The sequence below is a fragment of the Cynocephalus volans genome, chromosome 15 (genome assembly GCF_027409185.1).
Source record: "Cynocephalus volans isolate mCynVol1 chromosome 15, mCynVol1.pri, whole genome shotgun sequence".
Taxonomy (NCBI): Eukaryota; Metazoa; Chordata; class Mammalia; order Dermoptera; family Cynocephalidae; genus Cynocephalus; species Cynocephalus volans.
The window spans coordinates 29,982,757-30,003,668 of NC_084474.1; the positions used below are offsets into that span (position 1 = coordinate 29,982,757).

The 20,912-nt window shown below is 43.3% G+C and overlaps 1 protein-coding gene across 11 annotated transcripts in view; it reads right to left on the minus strand.

Annotated features, from left to right (window-relative positions):
• Window positions 1–8,659: 8,659 nt before the first annotated feature.
• The window catches only part of STAU2 (staufen double-stranded RNA binding protein 2), a 290,691-nt gene continuing 278,438 nt past the window's right edge, over window positions 8,660–20,912 (minus strand). For all 11 annotated transcript variants that reach the window (XM_063079352.1, XM_063079356.1, XM_063079350.1 and 8 more), the window contains 2 exons: window positions 10,888–10,976; window positions 8,660–9,749 (listed from right to left, as the gene is read on the minus strand). In XM_063079352.1, coding sequence (XP_062935422.1) covers window positions 9,656–9,749; window positions 10,888–10,976 — 183 coding nt within the window. In that variant the 3' untranslated portion in view covers window positions 8,660–9,655. The remainder of the gene's footprint in view (window positions 9,750–10,887; window positions 10,977–20,912) is intronic.

A 20,912-nucleotide genomic window follows, 5' to 3' on the forward strand; every position in this document is an offset into this window, starting at 1 on the left:
CACCTGATATTGCGACAAGGCACCGTTAACAATGCCACCAATTGTCCCTTGGGACACGTGGCTGAGTTCAGTGCCCACAGCACTCAGACAATTTGTGGACATCTATCTTCCACCACCCATGCCAGCCAAGACACACAATGTGTTCTTCATTACAGACTAGACAGGGGGTCTGAACTACAAGGAAATAATTCAATCTAGCAGGCTAGGGTGAAATTGCCAACCAAAAGAACAATTTATGAGATCATCCAAACCTGTATGTGAAATTAATACCATACATGGTAACTCAACACAGACCACCTTGTTTAATTTTATTTTTTCCTAATAATAGAGTCTTCCTGCTATCATTTATGTTCCAGACAATATAAAAACAATACAACCAGAGCCGGCCCGTGGCTCACTCGGGAGAGTGTGGTGCTGATAACACCAAGGCCATGGGTTCAGATCCTATATAGGGATGGCCAGTTAGCTCACTGGCTGAGCGTGGTGCTGACAATACCAAGCCAAGGGTCGCGATCCCCTTACCAGTCATCTTAAAAAAAACAAAACAAAACAAAACAAAAACAATACAACCGTCATGCTAGAAATTCCTTTAAGTCTTAAATGCAAAGAGCTGCAACAGTAGTGTGAGCTTTAAACAAATTTTTTCTGTTATAAAAGAATCCACTTGAGTAGAAGCATCTAAGCATGCTTATTAACCATTATCACAAACTAGCAAGAAAGGTGGAGTTTGGGCCAGGGAAGTTGAACCAGAACTTTCTAAGACACTCGTTTCAAGCCAAAAGCCCTAGTCCACAGGACCACATTCTCCTAGTGGACTGGCATTTTCTCTGGGCTCCCATGAGATAAAAAGGAAAGCATGTCAGGCTTTTGTCATTCCTTCCTGACCTGCCCAGCAGAGACAGGACTGGATCTAAGACAAGTCACAGCCCCACACTAGAGGAGCTTATGACTGAGATTTTGAGGGGGTTTGGAGCAAGTTATAGGGCTGAGCAGGGCTCGCAGTGTCAGGGAGGCTGTGGAGACGTGAATCAGTGGTGCTGAATAAAGCCACAAGCACACAGTTACTGTGATCAAGTGTCACACCATGTCACTAACATTAGCCCTCAGTGCAAGAAAGAACAGGAACTTAGCCAACTGGGCCCACCTAGCCTTGGCATCTGGCCCTGTGCTATAGAGACTGACTGGGAAAAGAATGACTGCCGTGTTCAGCTGTCTGTGTAAAAATGGCCCAGCCCCAAGTGGCTCATGACTCATTGGGAGAAGGCCCCTCTTCTCCAGGTGGCTTTTCCCAGTCCCTCTGTGCCCCCACCCCATTGTGTGCACCTGCAACAAGGAGAGAGAGGCAAAAGGAACGCCACTGCACTTCTGTTTCCAGAAAGGAGCTGAGAGAAGGATTCTGTGCAGGAGGTGGAAGCTAATGGGCAATCTAAGTTTTGCTTTTGTGAGTTTACTCCAGCAATTAGGTTTAATGAAAACTGTCTGGTTATCTTCTGCTATGTAATAAACCATCCCCAAACTGACCAAAACCAGCAATTCATATCATTTTTCAATAATAATTGGGTTGACTGGGCTCAGCCGGGTGGTATTTCTGCTCCATGCGATGTTGGCTGGAGCCGAGGTCATCTGAGGCTTTATTGAGTTGGAAGAGCCAAGATCCCCACTCACACGGTTGGCAGTTGATACTGGCTATTGATTTGGAACTCAACTGAGGCTGTTGACCCAGAGCCTTTATGTGGCCTCTTCACCAGGCTTCTCACAGCATGGCACCTGGGTTACAAGAATGCGAGTCAGAGGGGGAGTGGCCCAACAGGCAGGAAGCAGGAGGCTAGACCCAGGAGGCTAGGCCTGAAACTGGAACAAGGTCACTTCCACCAGCTTCTATTGATTTAGCAATTACAGGGCAGCCCAGATTCAAGGAGTAGGGAAATAAACTGTCCTTCTTCATGGGGAGAGTGATCATTTACAGCCATCCACAACCATCCCAATAACCTAAGTATGGCCTTTCCACATAAGACAACATATCCTAGTCTCGCCCACACAACCCCGTCCTCATAACCTACACAGCCCTTGCCAAGGATCCCACACCAGGCTGACTTGCAATGGAGCTAAAAACACTCTGCCTCACAACGCTTCTCAAGTAGATGCCATATCCTCAGAAGGCAAATAGAACAGGCGGAGCTGAGACCACAAGCCCATCAGAGCAAAGGACAACTGATTTCCAAGGTGAGGAGGGGCCTCCACCTTGCAGCACCTCCATGGGACAGAACCCACTGGTGGGCATCAGCAGTTGCCACCTTCAGAGGCAGCCACAGGTCACTGGGGAGGAGGCCAATCTTGGAGCTGCCTGTTTGCAAGGTCACACAGTCACTGGCTCCTTCTACCTCATTGACAGCACCCAAGCAGGCTCCTTTTCTGGATGGCGAGTGGGCAGAGGTTACCAACAGCAGCATTGTTTCTTCACTGAATATTTGGACACATGTTGCCAAATTGTCCTCTAGAAAAGTTGTACCAATTTATAGTTCGTGCGTCTAGTGTACTGCTATGTCTAGTAACTAGCAAACAGTGGACTTAGGACTTTGTGTGCCGAGCTGTGTGGCTCCTTAGAAAGGGGAGTGAGACTCCCTTCCCTGCATCTCCCCCTCCTCCTCCTGAGCAGAGCTGACAAAGGTCATCCAGACCTCCCAATGCCAGTCCTGATGGGCTCTCTTCTTGTCTTCTCTTGCTCACTCACTGCCTCGCTGTGACCACTGACAGTGCTAACCACCCTTCCTCCCCCGGTGTCCTTTCCTTACTGCTCCGATGCCTTTGCAGATGCCTTCATGAGCTCCTTTTTTCACCCTTAAACAGTGCACTTCCCAAAGCTCTGTCATCAGCTTTTTGCTCTTCTCTTAGTCTACAGGGTCTAGCTGGGGCTGTTATTAGTGCACTTGTCGCTGATGACACCCATGAGCTCGTTGCTCACAAACACCTTCTCTTCAACTTAGATAGATGTCTCCCCTGGTCTTTGAGACCACATCCTCGGTTACCAATTGGAGATCTTTCTTTGGATGTCCTACAGGCATGGCAGACTCAACAAGTCCAGAACTGAGCTCATCCCCAGCCTGCTCTTCTCTGTATTTCCTGCATTAGTGCACAGCATTGCCCTGTGTCCAGCTCCCCAGGCTGGCCTGGCTGGCCCCCACCCCAGCGCTACATCCATTTGGTGGTCAGAGCCTGTTGAATCTGTTTCCTTTATCTTTCCAACTCCTCCTGTTCTCCCTCTGTATTACTACTGCCCTCTCTCAGACCCTGGTTACCTCCACGGCATTGTAAATAATTTTTTATTACTCACTATGTGGGATCCTCATGTCTCCATGTCTTTTTCTCAGGGTGGTGTGCTAAGAAACAACCATTGTAGACTGGCCATCATAGTGGTGGCACTCTTTGTAAACAGGGAGAGCAGAAGGGAGCAATAAGCTGCCTTTCCCATACTGGCCAGGAGAGACTCGGCTAGTTACAGTTCCTCTCTTTACCTCCAGGAAACCTATACTGATAAACTCCAAGTCCACCTGGAGTCTGATATTTTAGAGGCGTTTCACCAACCTTGGTTTCCCTGACTTCTCAGCTGTGCCTGCCTTCCTGGGTCACTGATAGGTTTCTTCTACGGCTTCCCCTGGCTCCTTGAGCAGCCTAGAGCAGGAGAAGAAGCAGGAGGTGTGCAGGCATGTGTAATCCCTTTGTCAGAACTATTCTCTGTCCCCTGGGCCATTTTCACCAAACCATGCCCTAGAGGCATTGGGAGCCACAGATATCTGGCTTTGTGGAGAAGGCATCTCAAAGGCGATCCTAAGGTCCAAGTAGTCCACAAGAGCTTCTTGCTGACACCGGCTACCCCAGGTCTTTGAGAACATTGAATTTGCCAAAGCTGGGAGCTTATTCATCATCTTGAGTGGTGAAGAAGGTTCTAGTCCCTTCTGCACTTAGAGAACAAGGAAGGACCAGTGGCCAAACACCATTTGGGAAAATTACTACTCATGTGGAAGATTTGGGGGCAGGCTCAAGAGGAAATGGAAGATTTTGACTGTTCATTCCTGAAGCTGAGGAGAAGGCATTTAAAGACTTACCTGCAGGAACACTTATTTGTTCCCATCACAGCTGCCTTCTCCAGAACTGCCCAGTTCCTTTCTTCTCCAGTGCAGCTTGGCTTCCTCATCCATTTTAGTTTTCAATTCAGATTTCTGACTCTTTCCATTGCCTGCCTCCCCTCAGCCACGCAAATAACCAAGTCTCTTCCTTTCTTTGTGCTCTCTTGGAAACTTATGAGCAAAGTTTGAAAGAAAATTAGTCCAAAATTGCCTCTGTCTTCCCCACTATCAGCTGTAAGAATCAGAAAGTCCCTTACAGTTAAAATCCTCTCAGGATAACAAAAGCAGGGAAGTGGCCTTCAGTCTTCTGGTCTGCAGAAATCACTGAGGATGAATGACCACCCTATTGCCTGAATTTTTCATTATTCATGCATGCTAAAGGGAAGAGGTTTTCTAAAAATACACTAATTTGGGATCACTGGAAGGTTCTTTTTTTTTATTTTAGGTAGTTTTATGACTCATTCAGCATAGTTTTGTGGTTCATCAGAACCTTGAAACTCAAGACTTAAAGGATTAAACAAAACCAACCAAAATACTACAGCCTTCACAAAGCTGAGAGCAGTCTATGGCATTTGGGAGAATGTTGCCTATTTCAGCTTCACTTTTTACAAACGTGTGGGAAGTACTGTAGCTGAGGCAGGTACCATTGGGTTGCCTCCCAAACAGTGATTGTCTCTTATCTGATGACCTCCTGCTCCATGAAGGTAGACTTGGGGCAGCCATATTTATACAATGTGAGCCGGGTGTGAACACCTGGTCCAAGATGGGCCAATCAGAGGCCCCTTCCTAAGACTTGGGAATGGAATCAACAGAGAGATACTGCATTTCTTCACGAGGCTATAAACTTGGGCTCTACTGGTAGCCATGTTCTTTGATGTGTGTACTTGAGAAGCAAGAGCTCGAGGGAAGAAGAGAGAGGAGAGGATGAGGAGTTGAGGAGAACTTCCTGGTTTCCCCACAGCCTTATACTTCCTGGCTGTGGTTTGTTTCTGCATTTCTGCCTTTATGTTCTGTGAAACACCTTCTGGCTTTATAACAAGTTTCCCAATCTTGGTTTAATAGGTTTCTATGATTTACAATCAAAAGAATACTGATTAATATAAGATTGGTATTTCCTCACCAGGCAGTTGATAAAAAATTTACATATGTAGAGTCAAAATTTGAATATAAGCACACCATTAGTAATAGAGGGACCATGGGAAGATAGGTTTAGAGCTGCCTTGGTCTTAGGGACCATCAGCTTATATGTGTGGAAATTGAGGCCCAGGAAGGATACATCCCTTGCCAACCAGGTTCCCAGACTCAACTCCTAGACCACTGCTCTTTCCCTAATATCCATTAGTGGATTGAAAGATTGTATTTACTATTACAAATTGTGCATTTAAAAAAATAGTTTATTTACACCTGCATATTCTTATCCCCAGTTTTTGGATAAAAAGCTGAAGCTTAAAGATGTTAAATGACTTCAGCAAGGCTGCATGCAGGCAGGAGGCTCCACCCGGCAGACCAGACTTCTCTGTCCCCATGTCCAAGTCACCGTTGATGCAGTTACATGGGCAAGTCCCTCATGGCAGGGCTTTTCAGGTCTTTCATTTTAGCATATTAAGTTGGGCACTGTGCCTGGGCCAGGAGACACAGTGAGGAATAAATTGGGGCGATTGGCCTCCCAAGTGTTGGTGAGCTCATGGGGCTTTCAAGCTAAGTATGTATGGGTGTGAGAGGAGGGGGTCAGTGGACCTGAGGGGTGCGTGGGTGGGGTTGGGATAAGATACACTACTAGGGTGAAAGCTCCTTGAAAGCAGACGTGGCTTTTTGACAGTGTCACCAGAGGGTATAGCATGGTGCCGAAAGCACAATAGGATGAGTAAGGGGATGGATAAATGACTGACCAAAAGAGACGGCAGGTGACCCACTCGCCAGCACGCAGTGCTGCTGAGTATGAAATGCTCAGTTACCCAGGCTCATTTCCTGTCTATCTTCCACACCAGCCAAAAAGCAGTTTCTTTAGGAGGAAGTTGTTTTGTGTGTTTATTTATTTTCTGAATTTATACAGTCAAGGGAGCACTTGCTTCTGTTAAGGGGTAAGAGGAATGCTTCCTCTTTTAAACGAGTCTTGGCAAGGTGAGATGAAACTCAGGTGGTGTCCACCAGAAATAGACAGTTGGGTTTGACCATGTCTAAGAACATCTTTGCTTTGAGCCAGGTATTACAAAGTCCTTCCTCACAAAGATATGCACATGTGATTGTGGAAGTATAAGAAGGTATGTGGGGATGGGAATTGGAATTCAATCTGCTAGCCTTGGGAGGGAATATAAAAGCAGAATGGGAAGATGGGGAAAGATGGTCCCCTGGGTCTAAAGTCCTCTGAAGTAAGTGAGGGCTTTTTGGTCTTGCCATGTTCTTGATTAAAAATGCCACAGTTCCCCTGGGGTTGAGGGTTCGATATCTTATCAGCAGTAACCACATGTATTATCGTTAGTGTCTATCTCTGTGTCATGCAAGGAGTGAGATTTAAAATTTATTTCTTCAATAGGTGTTGAATGATGGATAATTTATTTGTCCATTTATTGAGTGGACCACTTATACATTTATCAGGTTTCTCTAACGTGGTGGGTTAGGCTATGGGAGACTCAATGATAAATTCACACGTGATTGTGCCATTAATGATTCATCAGCTCTCTGTACAGAACTGTTAGGTTCTCTATCATTCTTGGCCATAATGGTAACAAGTAGCCTTTGGAAATTAAAAGATACAAAACAAACTCTGGGCAGTCACAGTGACAACTCACCTGAAGAAGGATTTACACACCATTTGATTGGTCTGGACCACATTTCCAAAGTCTGGGAGTCCTGAAAACCTCTGTATAATAAGGTAAGTTTTTCATTAATCTATTTTTATTTTGTGGTGCAAGAAATTGGTTGAAGCTGTCAAAAAAAAATAAATAAATAACTACTGAGAATGTTTGCTGGGAGAAGAATGCTAAGACAACTTCTCAAAGGGGTCACCCCAGGAAAGGGGAGGACTGTCTGTCACAACCAATAGGTGGTGTCTCACCATTGATCTTTGGCAAGTTGTACTGGAAAGGATGGTCAGAGTTCCAAAGTGCAATATTACATTTCCAATTAAAATGTAAAAATAAACCTTTTTTCATAAAACACATTGGCCTCAGCACTAGGAAGTGACTACAAAGCCCGGTGCTGATTAAGAAAAGCTGAAAGCAGACACTGTAATTGATAAAGGAGATAAGTCAATCTGTGTCCTTTAAAGAATAATGAGTTCCATTTTTCATCAAAAAGATCTCCTTGTGCCGAAGAAACATTCTTTCAATAAATCTACTTAATGGTTTCCCCTCTAATGATATATAACATTGCACTTTGGAACTGAGTGTTGCAGAGGGGCCCTGCCAGGGACCGCAGGCCACCCATCATTTGCACTGGTAATTCAACCTGAAGAAAACCCAGCTGGTACCCAGGAAGTGCTGCTGTTCCAGGGAAAATATCTGAACACTTCCTGGACTCTTTGAGCAAGGAGAGGTGATGGGGTTTTAAACAAATAATCTATCACTAAACTTGAGAGCCTATGCAAATTTCTATTACCCTGCCCCCTCCCCCCACCCCCACTCTGCTGTGTTCAGGGATGTATCAGCTCTCAGGATGACTCCGTGGCAGACAGCTCTAGAGTTAAATGCTTCAGATACTTACTTGGGTGGTGAGAACTGGCTAGTTTTGTTTGTGCCCCGAGCTCTTTGCTCTCCAACAGACCTGACGGCCTTGGTGTAGCTCCATGCAGATGTCAGCCGCAGGAGGTAGTCTACGTTTACTGCGTTGGGTAAACTGAAGATCCACTTCATGATCCTGCTTGAAGTGGTCCCCACCCCATCTGAGGGCCTCAGCCTCAGGCGGCCAAGGTTTAGCAGAAGAAAGGGCAAGTCCCCTTCGAAGGGGATGATTTTGGGTGCTCTCATGTTAGGCAGCAGGACTGTGTTTCAACCCAGTTTAGTTTTATGAACCCCAACTTTACAAATGTACTGTTCTTTTCACAAGGACCAGCTTTATGTAACAAAACCTGCTTCCTCCAAGGTCACCCAGCCCTTCCAATACTGACAGACTTCCCCACATGGGAATCATTAAAAACAACCCCAGAGTTATTTCCTTATGTTGCTGTTTGTTTATTCTCCAGTCGCGTGTGAGTCAGCCAGATCATGATTTGTGGTGGTTTTGCTTGTGAAATCTTACATAACTATATTCTTATTGTCATGTTGGGCAGTTAGACCATATAGTGTTTTCTCATTGCACAACGTTTGCAAGTCAATAAGGAGAAAGCCTAAACGATGAGATGACGTTGCCGGCTGGTCAGGAACCTGGCCAAGTCACTCAGGAGGCAGCTCTGCAGTTTCGCAGATACAGCCCTGTCCCTTCTCTAATTCCATTGCTGGGCAGGATGACTAGTTTGGGTGGTGGCCTTTCAGATGGGTTTCACCAAGTGATACTCAAAAGATGAGAGCGAGGGAATGAAAGAAAAACAATAACCACACTTCACACAGAAACCAACCAAATTTTACTGCATTTGCTCCACGCTGGATTCCAACATGCTGGTCCAGAGCGTGGCTGGCTACAAGCTCCTCCAACAAGCTTTCCTTCCCCACCATGTACGTTACATACTGGAGTCGCCTCACTGTCCTAAGTCCAGAGGCAGTTCCTAAACACACTCCTGATGCAAACAGTGAGTGGCTATAACACACAGATGGGGGTGGGCGTGATTGCCACAAGGAGTAGAACGCAGGAAAACGAGGTACAGAGGCAAGCCGCCTCTTTAGTTGCTGATAGTATTATGGAGCTCAAAACTCAGAACTGCTTTGTTTTGTTTTTGTTTTAAATTCCTGGAGTATATGGAAACTACTTGCTCCTAACGTTATTTCATATTTTTTAATCAAATATCTGACCTGATTTAAAACATGTTTGTTTGCATACAACTTTGCGTAGTGCACCTTCCAGTTATTCATATTAATATAGGATGAAGATTACAAATATCTGCATAAAAAGAGAAACCATGTGACTCTCTATGAAGACAACAACCATCACATTCCACAGCACAGTCAGTGGTTAATTTTTGAACTGTCAAGCATTATTTAAAACAAGAGAGAGAAAATAACTGAACACAAGCTCCACGACGAAACAATCATAACAGAACCAAATCCAACTTCTCTATTAATCATTTAACGTTTTTAGTTCTGTTTCTAACACTTTTCATTAATTGTTATTTTAAGCTCCAGTAGCAGGATCAGATTTCTGCTGCCTCTGGGCAAATGAGTTATGATCTGATCTCAAGTTCCAAGGGAAATGCTCAAAGTTTTATTTTTCCCCAGTTGAATAAACAGGACCATGTACATTATCTGTTGTGTTAGAATAGTGTTGTCTTCACATAAGACTCAAATAATGGTATTAGTCATTCATTTCCTTGAACACAGACACCCTCATGCGTGCTGACAGGTTTATAAGGATGCGGTGGCAGCCGTGGGCCCAGGGAGCTGCTAGATGGCCGGCTTTGATTTCTTGCAGTCCTGAGCAACGGAGCCTGGGTGTGCCTGGTTATTGTCTGCTTTCTCTCTCAGATGCTTGGCTTGTCTGAAAGATTAATACATTAACAAGAGCTGAAGGTCCAGGGTTGCACATCTTCAGACATGTTTATTAGCAGATGGCACACAGGATTCAAAGGTCACCACAAAAGTGACATTTTGAAGTGAAACAACAATATTTATGTTCAGATAGTCTACTGATGAGATCATGTGGAAATGGTTTTGATTAAATTAGCTTATAAATGGTTGCCAATCTATAGATAACTTAAAATGCCATGTCTGTTTACCAAATGTTTTCTTCTCACGCTTTCACTTCTTAAATATTAATGATTAAATGTTGCAGATTTTTTTCTGGTTTTTTTGTATGCTTGTTTAGCTGTAGGATCAGTGTACCTGGTTTTTACTTCCTGGGTTATCTTTTTTTTTTTTTAATTCTAAGAATGTTGTCTCCTATGTGTATTCTCAGGTCTCACCTGCTATTATTACTGTTTTGAAAAAGTTTGGATTTGACTATGTAAATATTATTGCTTTCTATTTTTTTAGTATAAACTAGGTCTCTGGAGAGACCCAAAATTCTTATCTAAGAGCTTCTAAGCTCTTAGATAAGACCTTATGTTTGAATTTCATAAAAAAGCTATGAGCTTGAGTTCTGAAATCATTATTATAGCTGCATTTTTGCCTTTGTAGCCTTAGGGAGCTGCACCTCTGTGGCAATGCATGCCTGTGTTTCCCAGAACAGTGTGAAAGACCAAATGTAGCCGAGGGAAGGGGGCCTCCTCTCAACTCCTTTTTTTTCTTCTCTCTGTTTTGCCCACAATTTAGCAAGAATGTGAGTGAAAATTTTTACCTCCAAAAATGGTTTAGCCAGAGAATGCTCAACAGTATGAAGTGAAAAATAATCTTTTGTAAGTTTTGCAAGTCTCTACAGTCAACAAAACTCACATAAATATTTCCAACAAAGGCATTAAAATGCTGAAATAATGATCAGTTAGTCGGTTAAAATATTCTAGGAGATGACTGTGATCATATATACTGTTTTTCATTTAATTACATTTAATTGCATCATGCATAATTTTGTATGATGTAGGTATTATTGTCTTGATTTTGTTTTACCTTCTTTTTATGTTTTATCTTTTGTAGAGTTACAAAATTACAAATGGAAGAATACTGACAGAGGATTTACTCACTTTTCAAGAGAATCTTTTTCAATATTCATTGCCCCATCGATTGGATCCAATCCTTGTTCAGAAAATTGTTTCAAGGCACTTAAAGCTGCCTAAAAATGAAAACAAACAAGGAGAGCCATTCACTAACTCTACTGTAATAAACAGGTCATTGTAAAAGAAAGCTGAGATATACAGTAAAGACTATCATTTTCATTAGTCTAAATAAATAGGCTTTTTGGCATCATTTAGCAAAATTACATCGAAAGGTTGCATTATCATGAAGCAACATATACATATGACCAGAACTATGGGGGCTTTATTTGGGGGGGATTGAGGAAAGGAATCTCCATGAGTCTCATGTTTTATCCCTTCTCCGTAACTTTGCAAAATCATGATGCTTCATCTGCAAAAGTAGAAACACCTAGTATAAGCTTTAACAACTTCAATGATGACTTTGCATAATTTCTCACATTACTGAAGCTATACGTTCTCTGCCTTCAAACACGAGGACATCAGATTTTTCCAACTTAAGTACTCTGTCCAAAGTTAGCATAAAGGTATTGTTCCATTTTGTAGACGGTTAGCCCCAACCAAGTCACAGAATGTGAGTTGGAAGAATGGCCAGCATATCCCAGGGCTCTGGGGAGGCAGGCCTGGCCCAGGCGAGCCTCTGGAGGTGTTGATATGCCCGAGGAGGAGCGTGGGATGCTGCAGGGTGTTGACAGGCTGGTGGAGCCTCGTTGGATAGCTGGGAGGCACCAAAAATGCGATGCTGATAAGATCTACATAACTTGTTGACACTCTTGTGCACGTTCCAAATTGTTATTTCTTTGAGTAAGAATTTGGTTCTTCTTCCCCTCCCCTGCACCCCACGGCTGCTAAGCTCCATCAGAAGGCTTTGTTGAGTCTGAGATAGGTGTGAGCAGTCAGGGTTGTTTTAATCTCAGAGAATCCCGCTGGTTCACACTTGGGTCATCTGGATCTTCTCAGTTGCCTTTGAAAAAGAGCTCGCTCTTACAGTTTCCCAAACTGTTATCTGCCTTTTGGGTAGCTAAGTGCATGATTTCTTTAAATGTCTTTATTCATAATAAATTTGGGGGGGGGTTAATTTTTAAGTTAATAGACTTTTTTTTTTTTTTTTTTTTTTAAAGATGACCGGTTAGGGGGTCTTAACCCTTGACTTGGTGTTGTCAGCACCACACTCAGCCAGTGAGCGAACAGGCCATCCCTATATGGGATCCGAACCCGGGGCCTTGGTGTTATCAGCACCGCACTCTCCCGAGTGAGCCACGGGCCGGCCCAATAGACTTTATTTTTTAAGAGCAGTTTTAGGTTTACAGTAAAATTGAGCAGGTAGTACACAGAGTTCCCTTATACTCCCTTCTTCCTCTCTCCCCCGAACAGTTTCCTCTGTTATTGACTTTGTGCACGGGTGCGGTACATTTGCTATAGCTGATTAGCAAACACGGACATGTTATCATTAACTAAAATCCATAGTTTATGTTAGGATTCACACCATGTGTTGTACATTCTATGGGTTTTGACAAATGGGTAATGATATGTGTCCACCATAACAGTATCAGCCAGGGTAGCTTCACTATCCTAAAAATCCTTGGTGCTCTGAATCTTCATCCCTTCCCACCCCCACCCCCGCAAGCCCCTGGCAACCACTGATCTTTTTACTGCCTCTATCATTTTGCCTTTTCCAGAATGTCATAGTTGGATTCATACCATATGTAGCCTTTTTTTTTTTTTTAAATGATGACCAGTAAGGGGATCTTAACCCTTGACTTGGTGTTGTCAGCACCACGCTCTCCCAAGTGAGCCAACCAGCCATCCCTATATAGGATCCGAACCCGTGGCCTTGGTGTTATCAGCACCACACTCTCCCAAGCAAGCCATGGGCCAGCCCTATATATGTAGCCTTTTTAGACTGGCTTTTTTCACTTAGCAACATGCATTTAAGGTTCCTGTATGTCTTTTCATTTCTTTTCATCACTGCATAACATTCCATTGTAAGGATGTACCACAGTTTGTTTATTCATTCACTTAGTGAGGGACATCTAGATTGTTTCCAGTTTGGGGCGATTATGAATAAAACTGCTATAAACATCCATGTGCAGGTTTTGGTGTGATACTCATAATGTTTTTTTCTCCCTTCTCTCTTGGTCTTTCTGGTTTTTGTTTTTGTTTTTAATCACAACTTCTATACCCAACCAAAAGAAACAATGTATTCTTTTCTTTGCCTATAGACTACTCTTTCCTTTCTGCTCTTTAAACTGGTTCCAGTGTACTCATCTGAACGCCCACGTGTGTCTACAGCCTTGCCCGAGGCACCCTGGGGCAGGGAGGTGACTGAGCTCAGGTCTTGGTTTTCACCATTATTTCTTTGGAACTGGAGTCCTTCAGGGAGGAGGTCAGTGTCCCCATCTCAGAACTCTGATCATGGGCCATGCTCTTGCTACAGCTGCTGGCAGAGGTTGTGGTGGCAGGCTGGCACTAACCTCAGTGGGGTAGGAGCAATGTGGCTGTCCCACTGGGTACCAATACCTCAGAATGTGATCTTATTTGGAAATACGATTGTTGCAGATGTAATTAGTTAAGACGAGGTCCTACTGGTGTAGGGTGGACCCTGAATCCAATATAAGGGTGTCCTTATGGAAAGGAAATTTGAACACACACACACACACAGAATGCCACATGAAGATGAAGGCAGAGATTGGAGCAATGCAGCAAAGCCAAAGATACCAGCAAAGCCAGCAGAAAGCTAGGAGAGAAGATGGGACAGGTCTTTCACAGCACTCAGAAGGAACCCACGCTGCCAACATCTCGATCTCAGACTTAAGCCTCCAGAATCACAAGACACTCAGTTCTGCTGTTTAAGACACCCAGTTTATGGTACTTTGTTACAGGAGCCCTAGCAAACCAATACAGGTACATCATAGTTCCTCTTAAGAACAGTAGAATTGATCTCTATTAATGTCTCTCTCTTTGTTGAATGTTTTCCTTTATTATCTTTTTATTATAAAAATAGTTTGTTGTTACAGAAAAATCAGAATATATAGACAAGCAAAAAGAATGTGAAAATACCCACAATCCCACCCACCACTCACAGTCTTTCCGTATCCTCTCCTGTCCCCTCCCTATAGCTACATACCTGGATCGCAGCTTACCACTGCTCTGCAGCCTGCTCTTTTCATTGAATGGGAGCAGTTTTCCATGTCAACAGAAACATTTCAGTAGCAACATTTTTTATGACTGCACAGTATTCTACTGATTTTATATGCCCTCCTATATTTAGCCAATCCCTACTCTTGGACATTTAGGCTATTTTCAATTTTTAAGCAGTTATTAACACCACACCAAGCTTCCTACTAGTTAAATTTTTGTGTATCATCTCAATACTTTCCTTATAATAAATTGCTAGAAATTGAATTTCTGGGCCAAAGACAATGCCTATTTTTAGAGATCTTGATCTGCGCTTTTCCTCTGCCCCAAGAGAGGTTGTGTCTGCACCAGCAGGGGAGGAGGGTGTTTCCATAAGTGCTTCTGGAATCACTTCTCACTCAGCACCACTTTATGGGTCCTAAGAGCAAACCAGTGTTGTCATTTTATGGCCCCACCTTATTCTGATTTGTTCATCCTGATCATTTACCTTACTCACTAGGCGTGGCTTCAGTGAAGTTTGGCTGCTGCTTCTCCAAGAAATCACCAAATGGTGGATGACACAGGTGCAGTGGGAGGGCCTGGAGGGCCTGGAATGGGAGGCTGAGGACAAGGAGTGGGTCTTTGTCACCAAGGTGGACTGCTTGGTCAAGGACATGAAGACCAAGTCCCTTGAGGAGATCTATTTCTTCTGCCTGCCCACCAAGTAATCTGAGACCACTGACTTGTTTCCTGGGTACATCCCTCAAGGATGAGGTTTTGAAGATTATGCTGGTGCAAAAGCAGAGCCGTGCTGGCCAGCAGACCAGGTTCAAGCCATTTGTCGCCACTGGGGACTGCAATGGCTATGTCGACCTAGGTGTTAAATGCTCTAAGGAGGTAGCCACCACCATCCCAGGGGCCACCATCCTGCCAAGCTCTTGTTTGTCCCCTTGTGCAGAGGCTACTGTGGGAACAAGATTGGCAACTCCCACACTGTCCCTTGCAAGGTGACAGGCTCTGTGCTAGTGGCCTCATCCTTGCCCCCAGAGGAACTGGTATCATTTTGGCCCCTGTGCCCAAGAAGCTGCTGCTGATGGCTGGTATTGACAACTGCTACACCTCAGCCAGGGGCTGCATGGCCACCGTGGGCCACTTTGTCAAGGCACCTTTGATGCCATTTCCAAGACCTATAGCTATCTGATCCCTGACCTCTGGAAAAAGACCAAGCTCACTAAGTCTCCCTATCAGGAATTCACTGACCATCTATCTTGTAAAGACCCACACCTGAGTCTCTGTGCAGAGGACCCAGGCTCCAGCCGTAGCTACAACATAGGGTTTTTATGCAAGAAAAATAAAGTTAATTAAGTAAGCCTGTTTAAAAAAAAAACAAAAACTTGGGCTGTTTTCAAAAATTAAATTCACCCTCAATAGACCCAGGTTTGGACGATCCTCCTAACCCCTCCCCCCAAAAATGCATTCGAAGAGGAATCTGACTCTCATCTAGATTTGTCTAGGTGACCTCTGAACTCCTTTCAAGTCCTGAAGTGCTAAGGTGGCTGCATGGAGAACAGTCCTGTGAGTGTGTGCCTTCTCGCATGCTTGTAACATCTGCCTGAGCCCTGCTGTCCCCTCACATATGCGTGGACAGGGGGAGGGGAGTGGTGCTAGGAGCCAGGCTCACTCACTCCTAGGCTCCAAAGACCTATTCGTACCAGACATTCTTCCCAGATACCCCCAACTTCGTGGGGTAGACTAACAAACTTACAGTTCTTTCTATATTCAACAATTTTATCAGCACCGCACTCTCCCGAGTGAGCCACGGGCCGGCCCTATATTCAACAATTTTAAACCACCAACCATTTTGTTCTGATCCATTAATATGTGGATTATTGGCAGGAATCCTGATTTTTGTCAATTTCCTCCCAAATGGACTATTACAGAAGGTTACTGGGTGCCAGGAAATTTAAATTTGCAATGTGGTAATGCTGAATGAGACTCCTGAATGCTCAGGGTGTCTTAAACTTATTCTATTCCAAACAAGGCCAAAACAACAACCAAAAACAAATTTTTAAAAAATGTTTTAAAAAAATCATTTATAGGCTAATCATAGCCCGTTTGCACTGGTTGCTTTGGGAATACTCAGTTCCTAGTGTTGCTTAAATACCAGTTACCAAATGACCTGCTTTACTGAATCTAAGACTTGCGACACCTGCTCACTTCCATCGGAGGAGAGACGCACATGACATGAAGGCCAGGTCTCAGCGAGCAGGTTTAGTGTTTTAGCTCTTGCAACATCTCCCGGATGATTTTATCAACACGTCAGGCAGGTCCTCCGTGCATTGTCAAAATGATTGTCACCACTCAAAGAACATCCTACAGGCAGGAATGGTGGTGTGCTCTTTCACTAAATGCCACGAACGGATTTTCAGAATTCTTGCACGCTTACCTCCCTCCAAAGGTATGCTTACAGGCTTCCAAGTAACATTCCCTTATCTCTCTGATGAGATCATTCAACCCACATCTTATTGATAACCCTGAATAAAATAGCTTACAAGTATGAGAGGACTTCTTTCTAATTTATAAAAGGCAATGAAGTCAATTTATCTCAACCTCTGTAAACAGTAAGAGCTACCACCTGCAGAGCATCATTCCACCATAGTCATGAGAGGGCCCTTTACCTGAATGGCCTCAGGGGTCATCACAGTCCTGCGAGGCAAGTCATACTCATAAGGAAACAGGGGCCCAGAGAATTCAGTAACTTACCTGAGGTCACACAGCTAGTGAGCAGCAGAGCAGAGATCTGAACCCAACCTGCATGCTTTTTTTTTTTTTTTGGCAGTGGCCGGTATGGGTATCTGAACTCTTGACCTTGGTGTTATGACTGACTGAACTAACCAGCCAGCCCTCCCACCTACATTCTAGATCACTTCACTTTATTTCCTCCAAACTTAAACCACTCACATTCAGCCTAACAAATTTCGGCACAGCTTCTTTTGATATCATTCTTTAAAAATCACTCCTATTACCTCTTCCATGCTCATTTTTCCCCTATACTCATACTTCCCACGATAATTACTTGAGGTAAGCTCATAAGGTTATCTCCATTTTCTAGAAAAGGGATTGATTCTCTTGTGGGGATCACATAGCTTCCCATTTGCAACCCTTTTGTTGACTTCAGAGGCTTCACATAGCTCTTGCAGTTTTGGCTAAAATGGAATCACTACAGTGATGATTTTGCCACTTAGAATCACCCAGGGACCACAAACAAGATGACTTGATTCCCCATTTCCTAACATCCTAAGGGTAATGAGTCTTGCTCCTTTTACTTGCCTTTCCTGTCCATTTTCTGAAAAGACTTTTCCATCCCTTACCTTCTTGTGGTTGCTGGAAGGAGGCAGAAGGGAGCTCCAGGGTTTTGCTGTGATTGTGGGATGTTGGATACTGCAGTGAGAAGAGGTACTGGGATTGCAGAAGTGAAAGGGACAGAAAAATGGCTTGACTGTGAGGCATCGACAGCGATGAGCTCAATGTGCTTAGGCATGCAGAGATGGCAGGCTTGGTACTTGGGATACTAATAGAACACCCTTGGGCGGCTTCCTCCTCCGCTTGTCATGAGCTCCACTGAGGAATCAGGGGTCTCCTCCCCCTCTCCCCCACAATTCACCACCCCCTGTTTTCCCAGAAAGGACACTTTCAAGATTAAAGAATTCCATGGAAGGAGATGGGTTTGCTTCTCTTTCTACAGCAAAATGTTCCCAACAAGAGGATTATGTACAATGCCTGAAATAGCCACATTACATTTAGCATGACCTAATTATATATGGAGGTCAACAAGCAAAATGAGCCTTTGCTTTCAGATCAACTATTTCAAAGAATAATGGCTAATGCAGTGGCTTTGCGAACAAATACTTAAATTTAACAGTCCACAAAAAATGTTTTACTACACACCTCCAAACCTGTCCAGAAGTTGGTAAAATCAAACAAAATCCTCATGTTCAAACTACTCCAACTGAATAAATTGTTAACTTGCTAGAGGCCAATGGCTTTAAAAAAATTCAAAACATGTTATAAATAGTCTACATACTTTTAAACACTTTGGAGTGTTTGGATACTTTGGAGTGAGGGAAAAATCAAATAAGCCTCATTTGAAAAGCCATACTTGAAACCTGATTAAGAAACAAGTTCTACATTTTCTGTTTACTGAGAGGGTAAACAGATAAGCTGTTCTGCCCTACTGTCTGCAGCTCACCCGCTCAGCATGGACAATATGCTGTGTGATAAATGTAAACTAATTTTGAGGAGTCGTGGGAAGGAGGCAAATCTGGGTTCCTTAATAAAGAACATCCTGAATGATGCTTAAACCCAAGTTGTGTAACTTCCCACACACTATGGATTAGAGAATTTCAAAGATACACTAACATAAGAACTCCTGGAATCCTCTGTTAAATCTGGCCATAAACAAATAGAAGACTAAATGATTTCATTTCCGAGGTCAGAAAATGTTTCCCTAGCAAATCAAAACAAACACACTCAGCATCCATTTGTATGTTACTGCGGCCTACCAACTGGAATCTTAAACTTTAGCTTTATGACAATCAACATATCCTGGGATTTATAAAAAAAAAAAAAAAAGAAAAGAAAAGAAAGAAAAGGTACATGCAAGGTGATCAATGTAGCTTCGTTTGAAAGGAGAAAAATTAAAGACAAATTTTGAAGAAGTAAATGACTTTTCCTTTTCTTTTTCCTGTCTTTTCAGCTCAACACTTGTATCCATGTGTGTGTCTTTGCATGTGTGTGTGTTTCCTTCAGAGGAAAGCATCTGTGTAGATACACAGAAATATTTTTGTCCCCAAAAGACTTTACAACTGTTTTGTGAGTAAAGCCCCACAGGTTCTAGAACAGATGTCGCTACCATTCTATGTATCACTTGTTTTGTGTGTAGTTATAGCAATGCCAGAAACGTGATGCCAATAAGATGCTCTCCCTGTCTAGTTGTTGGTCTTGGTTCGTGTGTATGTGTGTGTGTGTGCATGTGTGTTTGTGTCCACAGAATGGAGGTGAGCCTTTCCAGTCATTTCTGTAACTTCTAACTTTCCTCATCAATTAGCAATTAGCAAACAGTGTTGAAATCAGTGCCTATTCTTCCTGCTTCCTTCTCTGCAGATCCCACAGTCTGTAGTAACAAGTAGCAGCGTTGGGTCATCCTCAGAAAGACAACAATCTGCACAAGCAATATGTGAATTTTAACTCAGCACTTTATGACTCGCAGTTCTTGTAGAGTCTGAACGCAGTGCCGGATGGATCCTTTTATTTCCTTTTTTACCATTTCACACTTTTCCCACTGACTTCATATCCTATTCCCAGAAACAGACAGGCTGCTGCCATTAAAGTCAATAGTAACCATACATGTCTGAACGTAACTTTCATTTTTTAAGTAAGTGTTCAAGGTTTGTTTTATTTCACCTTCCTTCTCCCTGAAGTGCTTGCTCATGTGGAACTCTTCCCGGGAGCAGATCTAACTGCTCCAGTCACCTCAGAATGCACACAGTGGCCATATATGCAGGTAGTTAAATCAGTTTCTTTTCATGGGGAAATGATGGGCTTCATCTGCAAACATCTTCATCTGCAGTTGAGGCTTCTCCTCACTTCTCATCCCAACAATCTATGAAACTGACTTTATATTAAATCATTTAAATGGCTGAAAAACCAGAAGGTTCTTCAGTAAGCCTGAAGGTTTATTGCACCCAAAATGTGAATTTTAATGTTTCTAAGTTATCCTTTTCTTGCTTTGAAAGGTCTATAATTAAATGCCAAGTCTCTCTTTATATAAAAGAGACTTGTATTTCTAAACTTTATCACATTATGATAGGCTCTTCAGTCTATTACATTTCAGATGAATCAATGATATGACTTTCTTAAAAAAATGAAAGAAGGACTAGGCTGAGCTTTAATTAACCCTCTCGCTGCCCTGCTTTCTAACAATCTCATTACAGCCTGCTTTTCCTTCGTGCTTCCGCAATCCTATTAGTTCAATAATTTCCATAAAATTTGTACTTTATAAAGTGGAACAAAGGGATGTCTTCCTGCTAAGGTGATGTTTAGTCATTGTGAAAAAATAGGGGGTCAGAGAGAAATGCAGATTTTAGACAGTTGCATAAAACAAAGAACAGGTGTTTTGATTCTAGAATTTGAGGAATTAGTACAAACTTGAGCATTTAAACTACAGACAGCCTACACTTTCATTTCTTACAATGGGTAATGCGTGTGGCTGCCAGCCTTGATAATGATACAGAGCTGAGTTTAAAGCAGGATTAACTGCACTGAGGAATGTTGTCAATGTGTTTGGAACAAACCTGAGTGGCAGCATCCACACCTGTGTCTTCTTCTAACCATGCTCTGTTTTCCCAACATGATTCCTTTCAGATTCCTGTTTTGTCCTTTATTTAATAATTCTTGATTCAAGACAAAGTCTTCTTTGCCGTGGAGTTTACCAAACCTGGGTGATGGGCACATCAGTGCTGCCAAGGCAGGTGTCTGTAATGGCAGCATTGCTCCCTGTGATAGGCAGAACGATGATCCCCCAAGGATGCCCATGTCCTAATCCCCAGAATCTGTGAATGTTACCTCACATGGCAAAAGAGATTTTGCAGATGGGATTAAGGTGTGAATGCTGAGATGGGAAGATTAGCCTGGACTATCCAGGTGGGTCCACTCTAGTCACACAAGTCCTTAGAATCAGAGCACCTTTCCAGGCTTTGGTGAGAGAGAAAGACATGACTAGGGAAGAATGGTCGAAGGGATGCAGTGTTGTTGGTTTTGAAGATGGAGGCAGGGGGGCTACGAGTCAGGGAATGTGGGTGGCCTCTAGAAGCTAAAGAGGGAAGGAGATGGATTCTCCG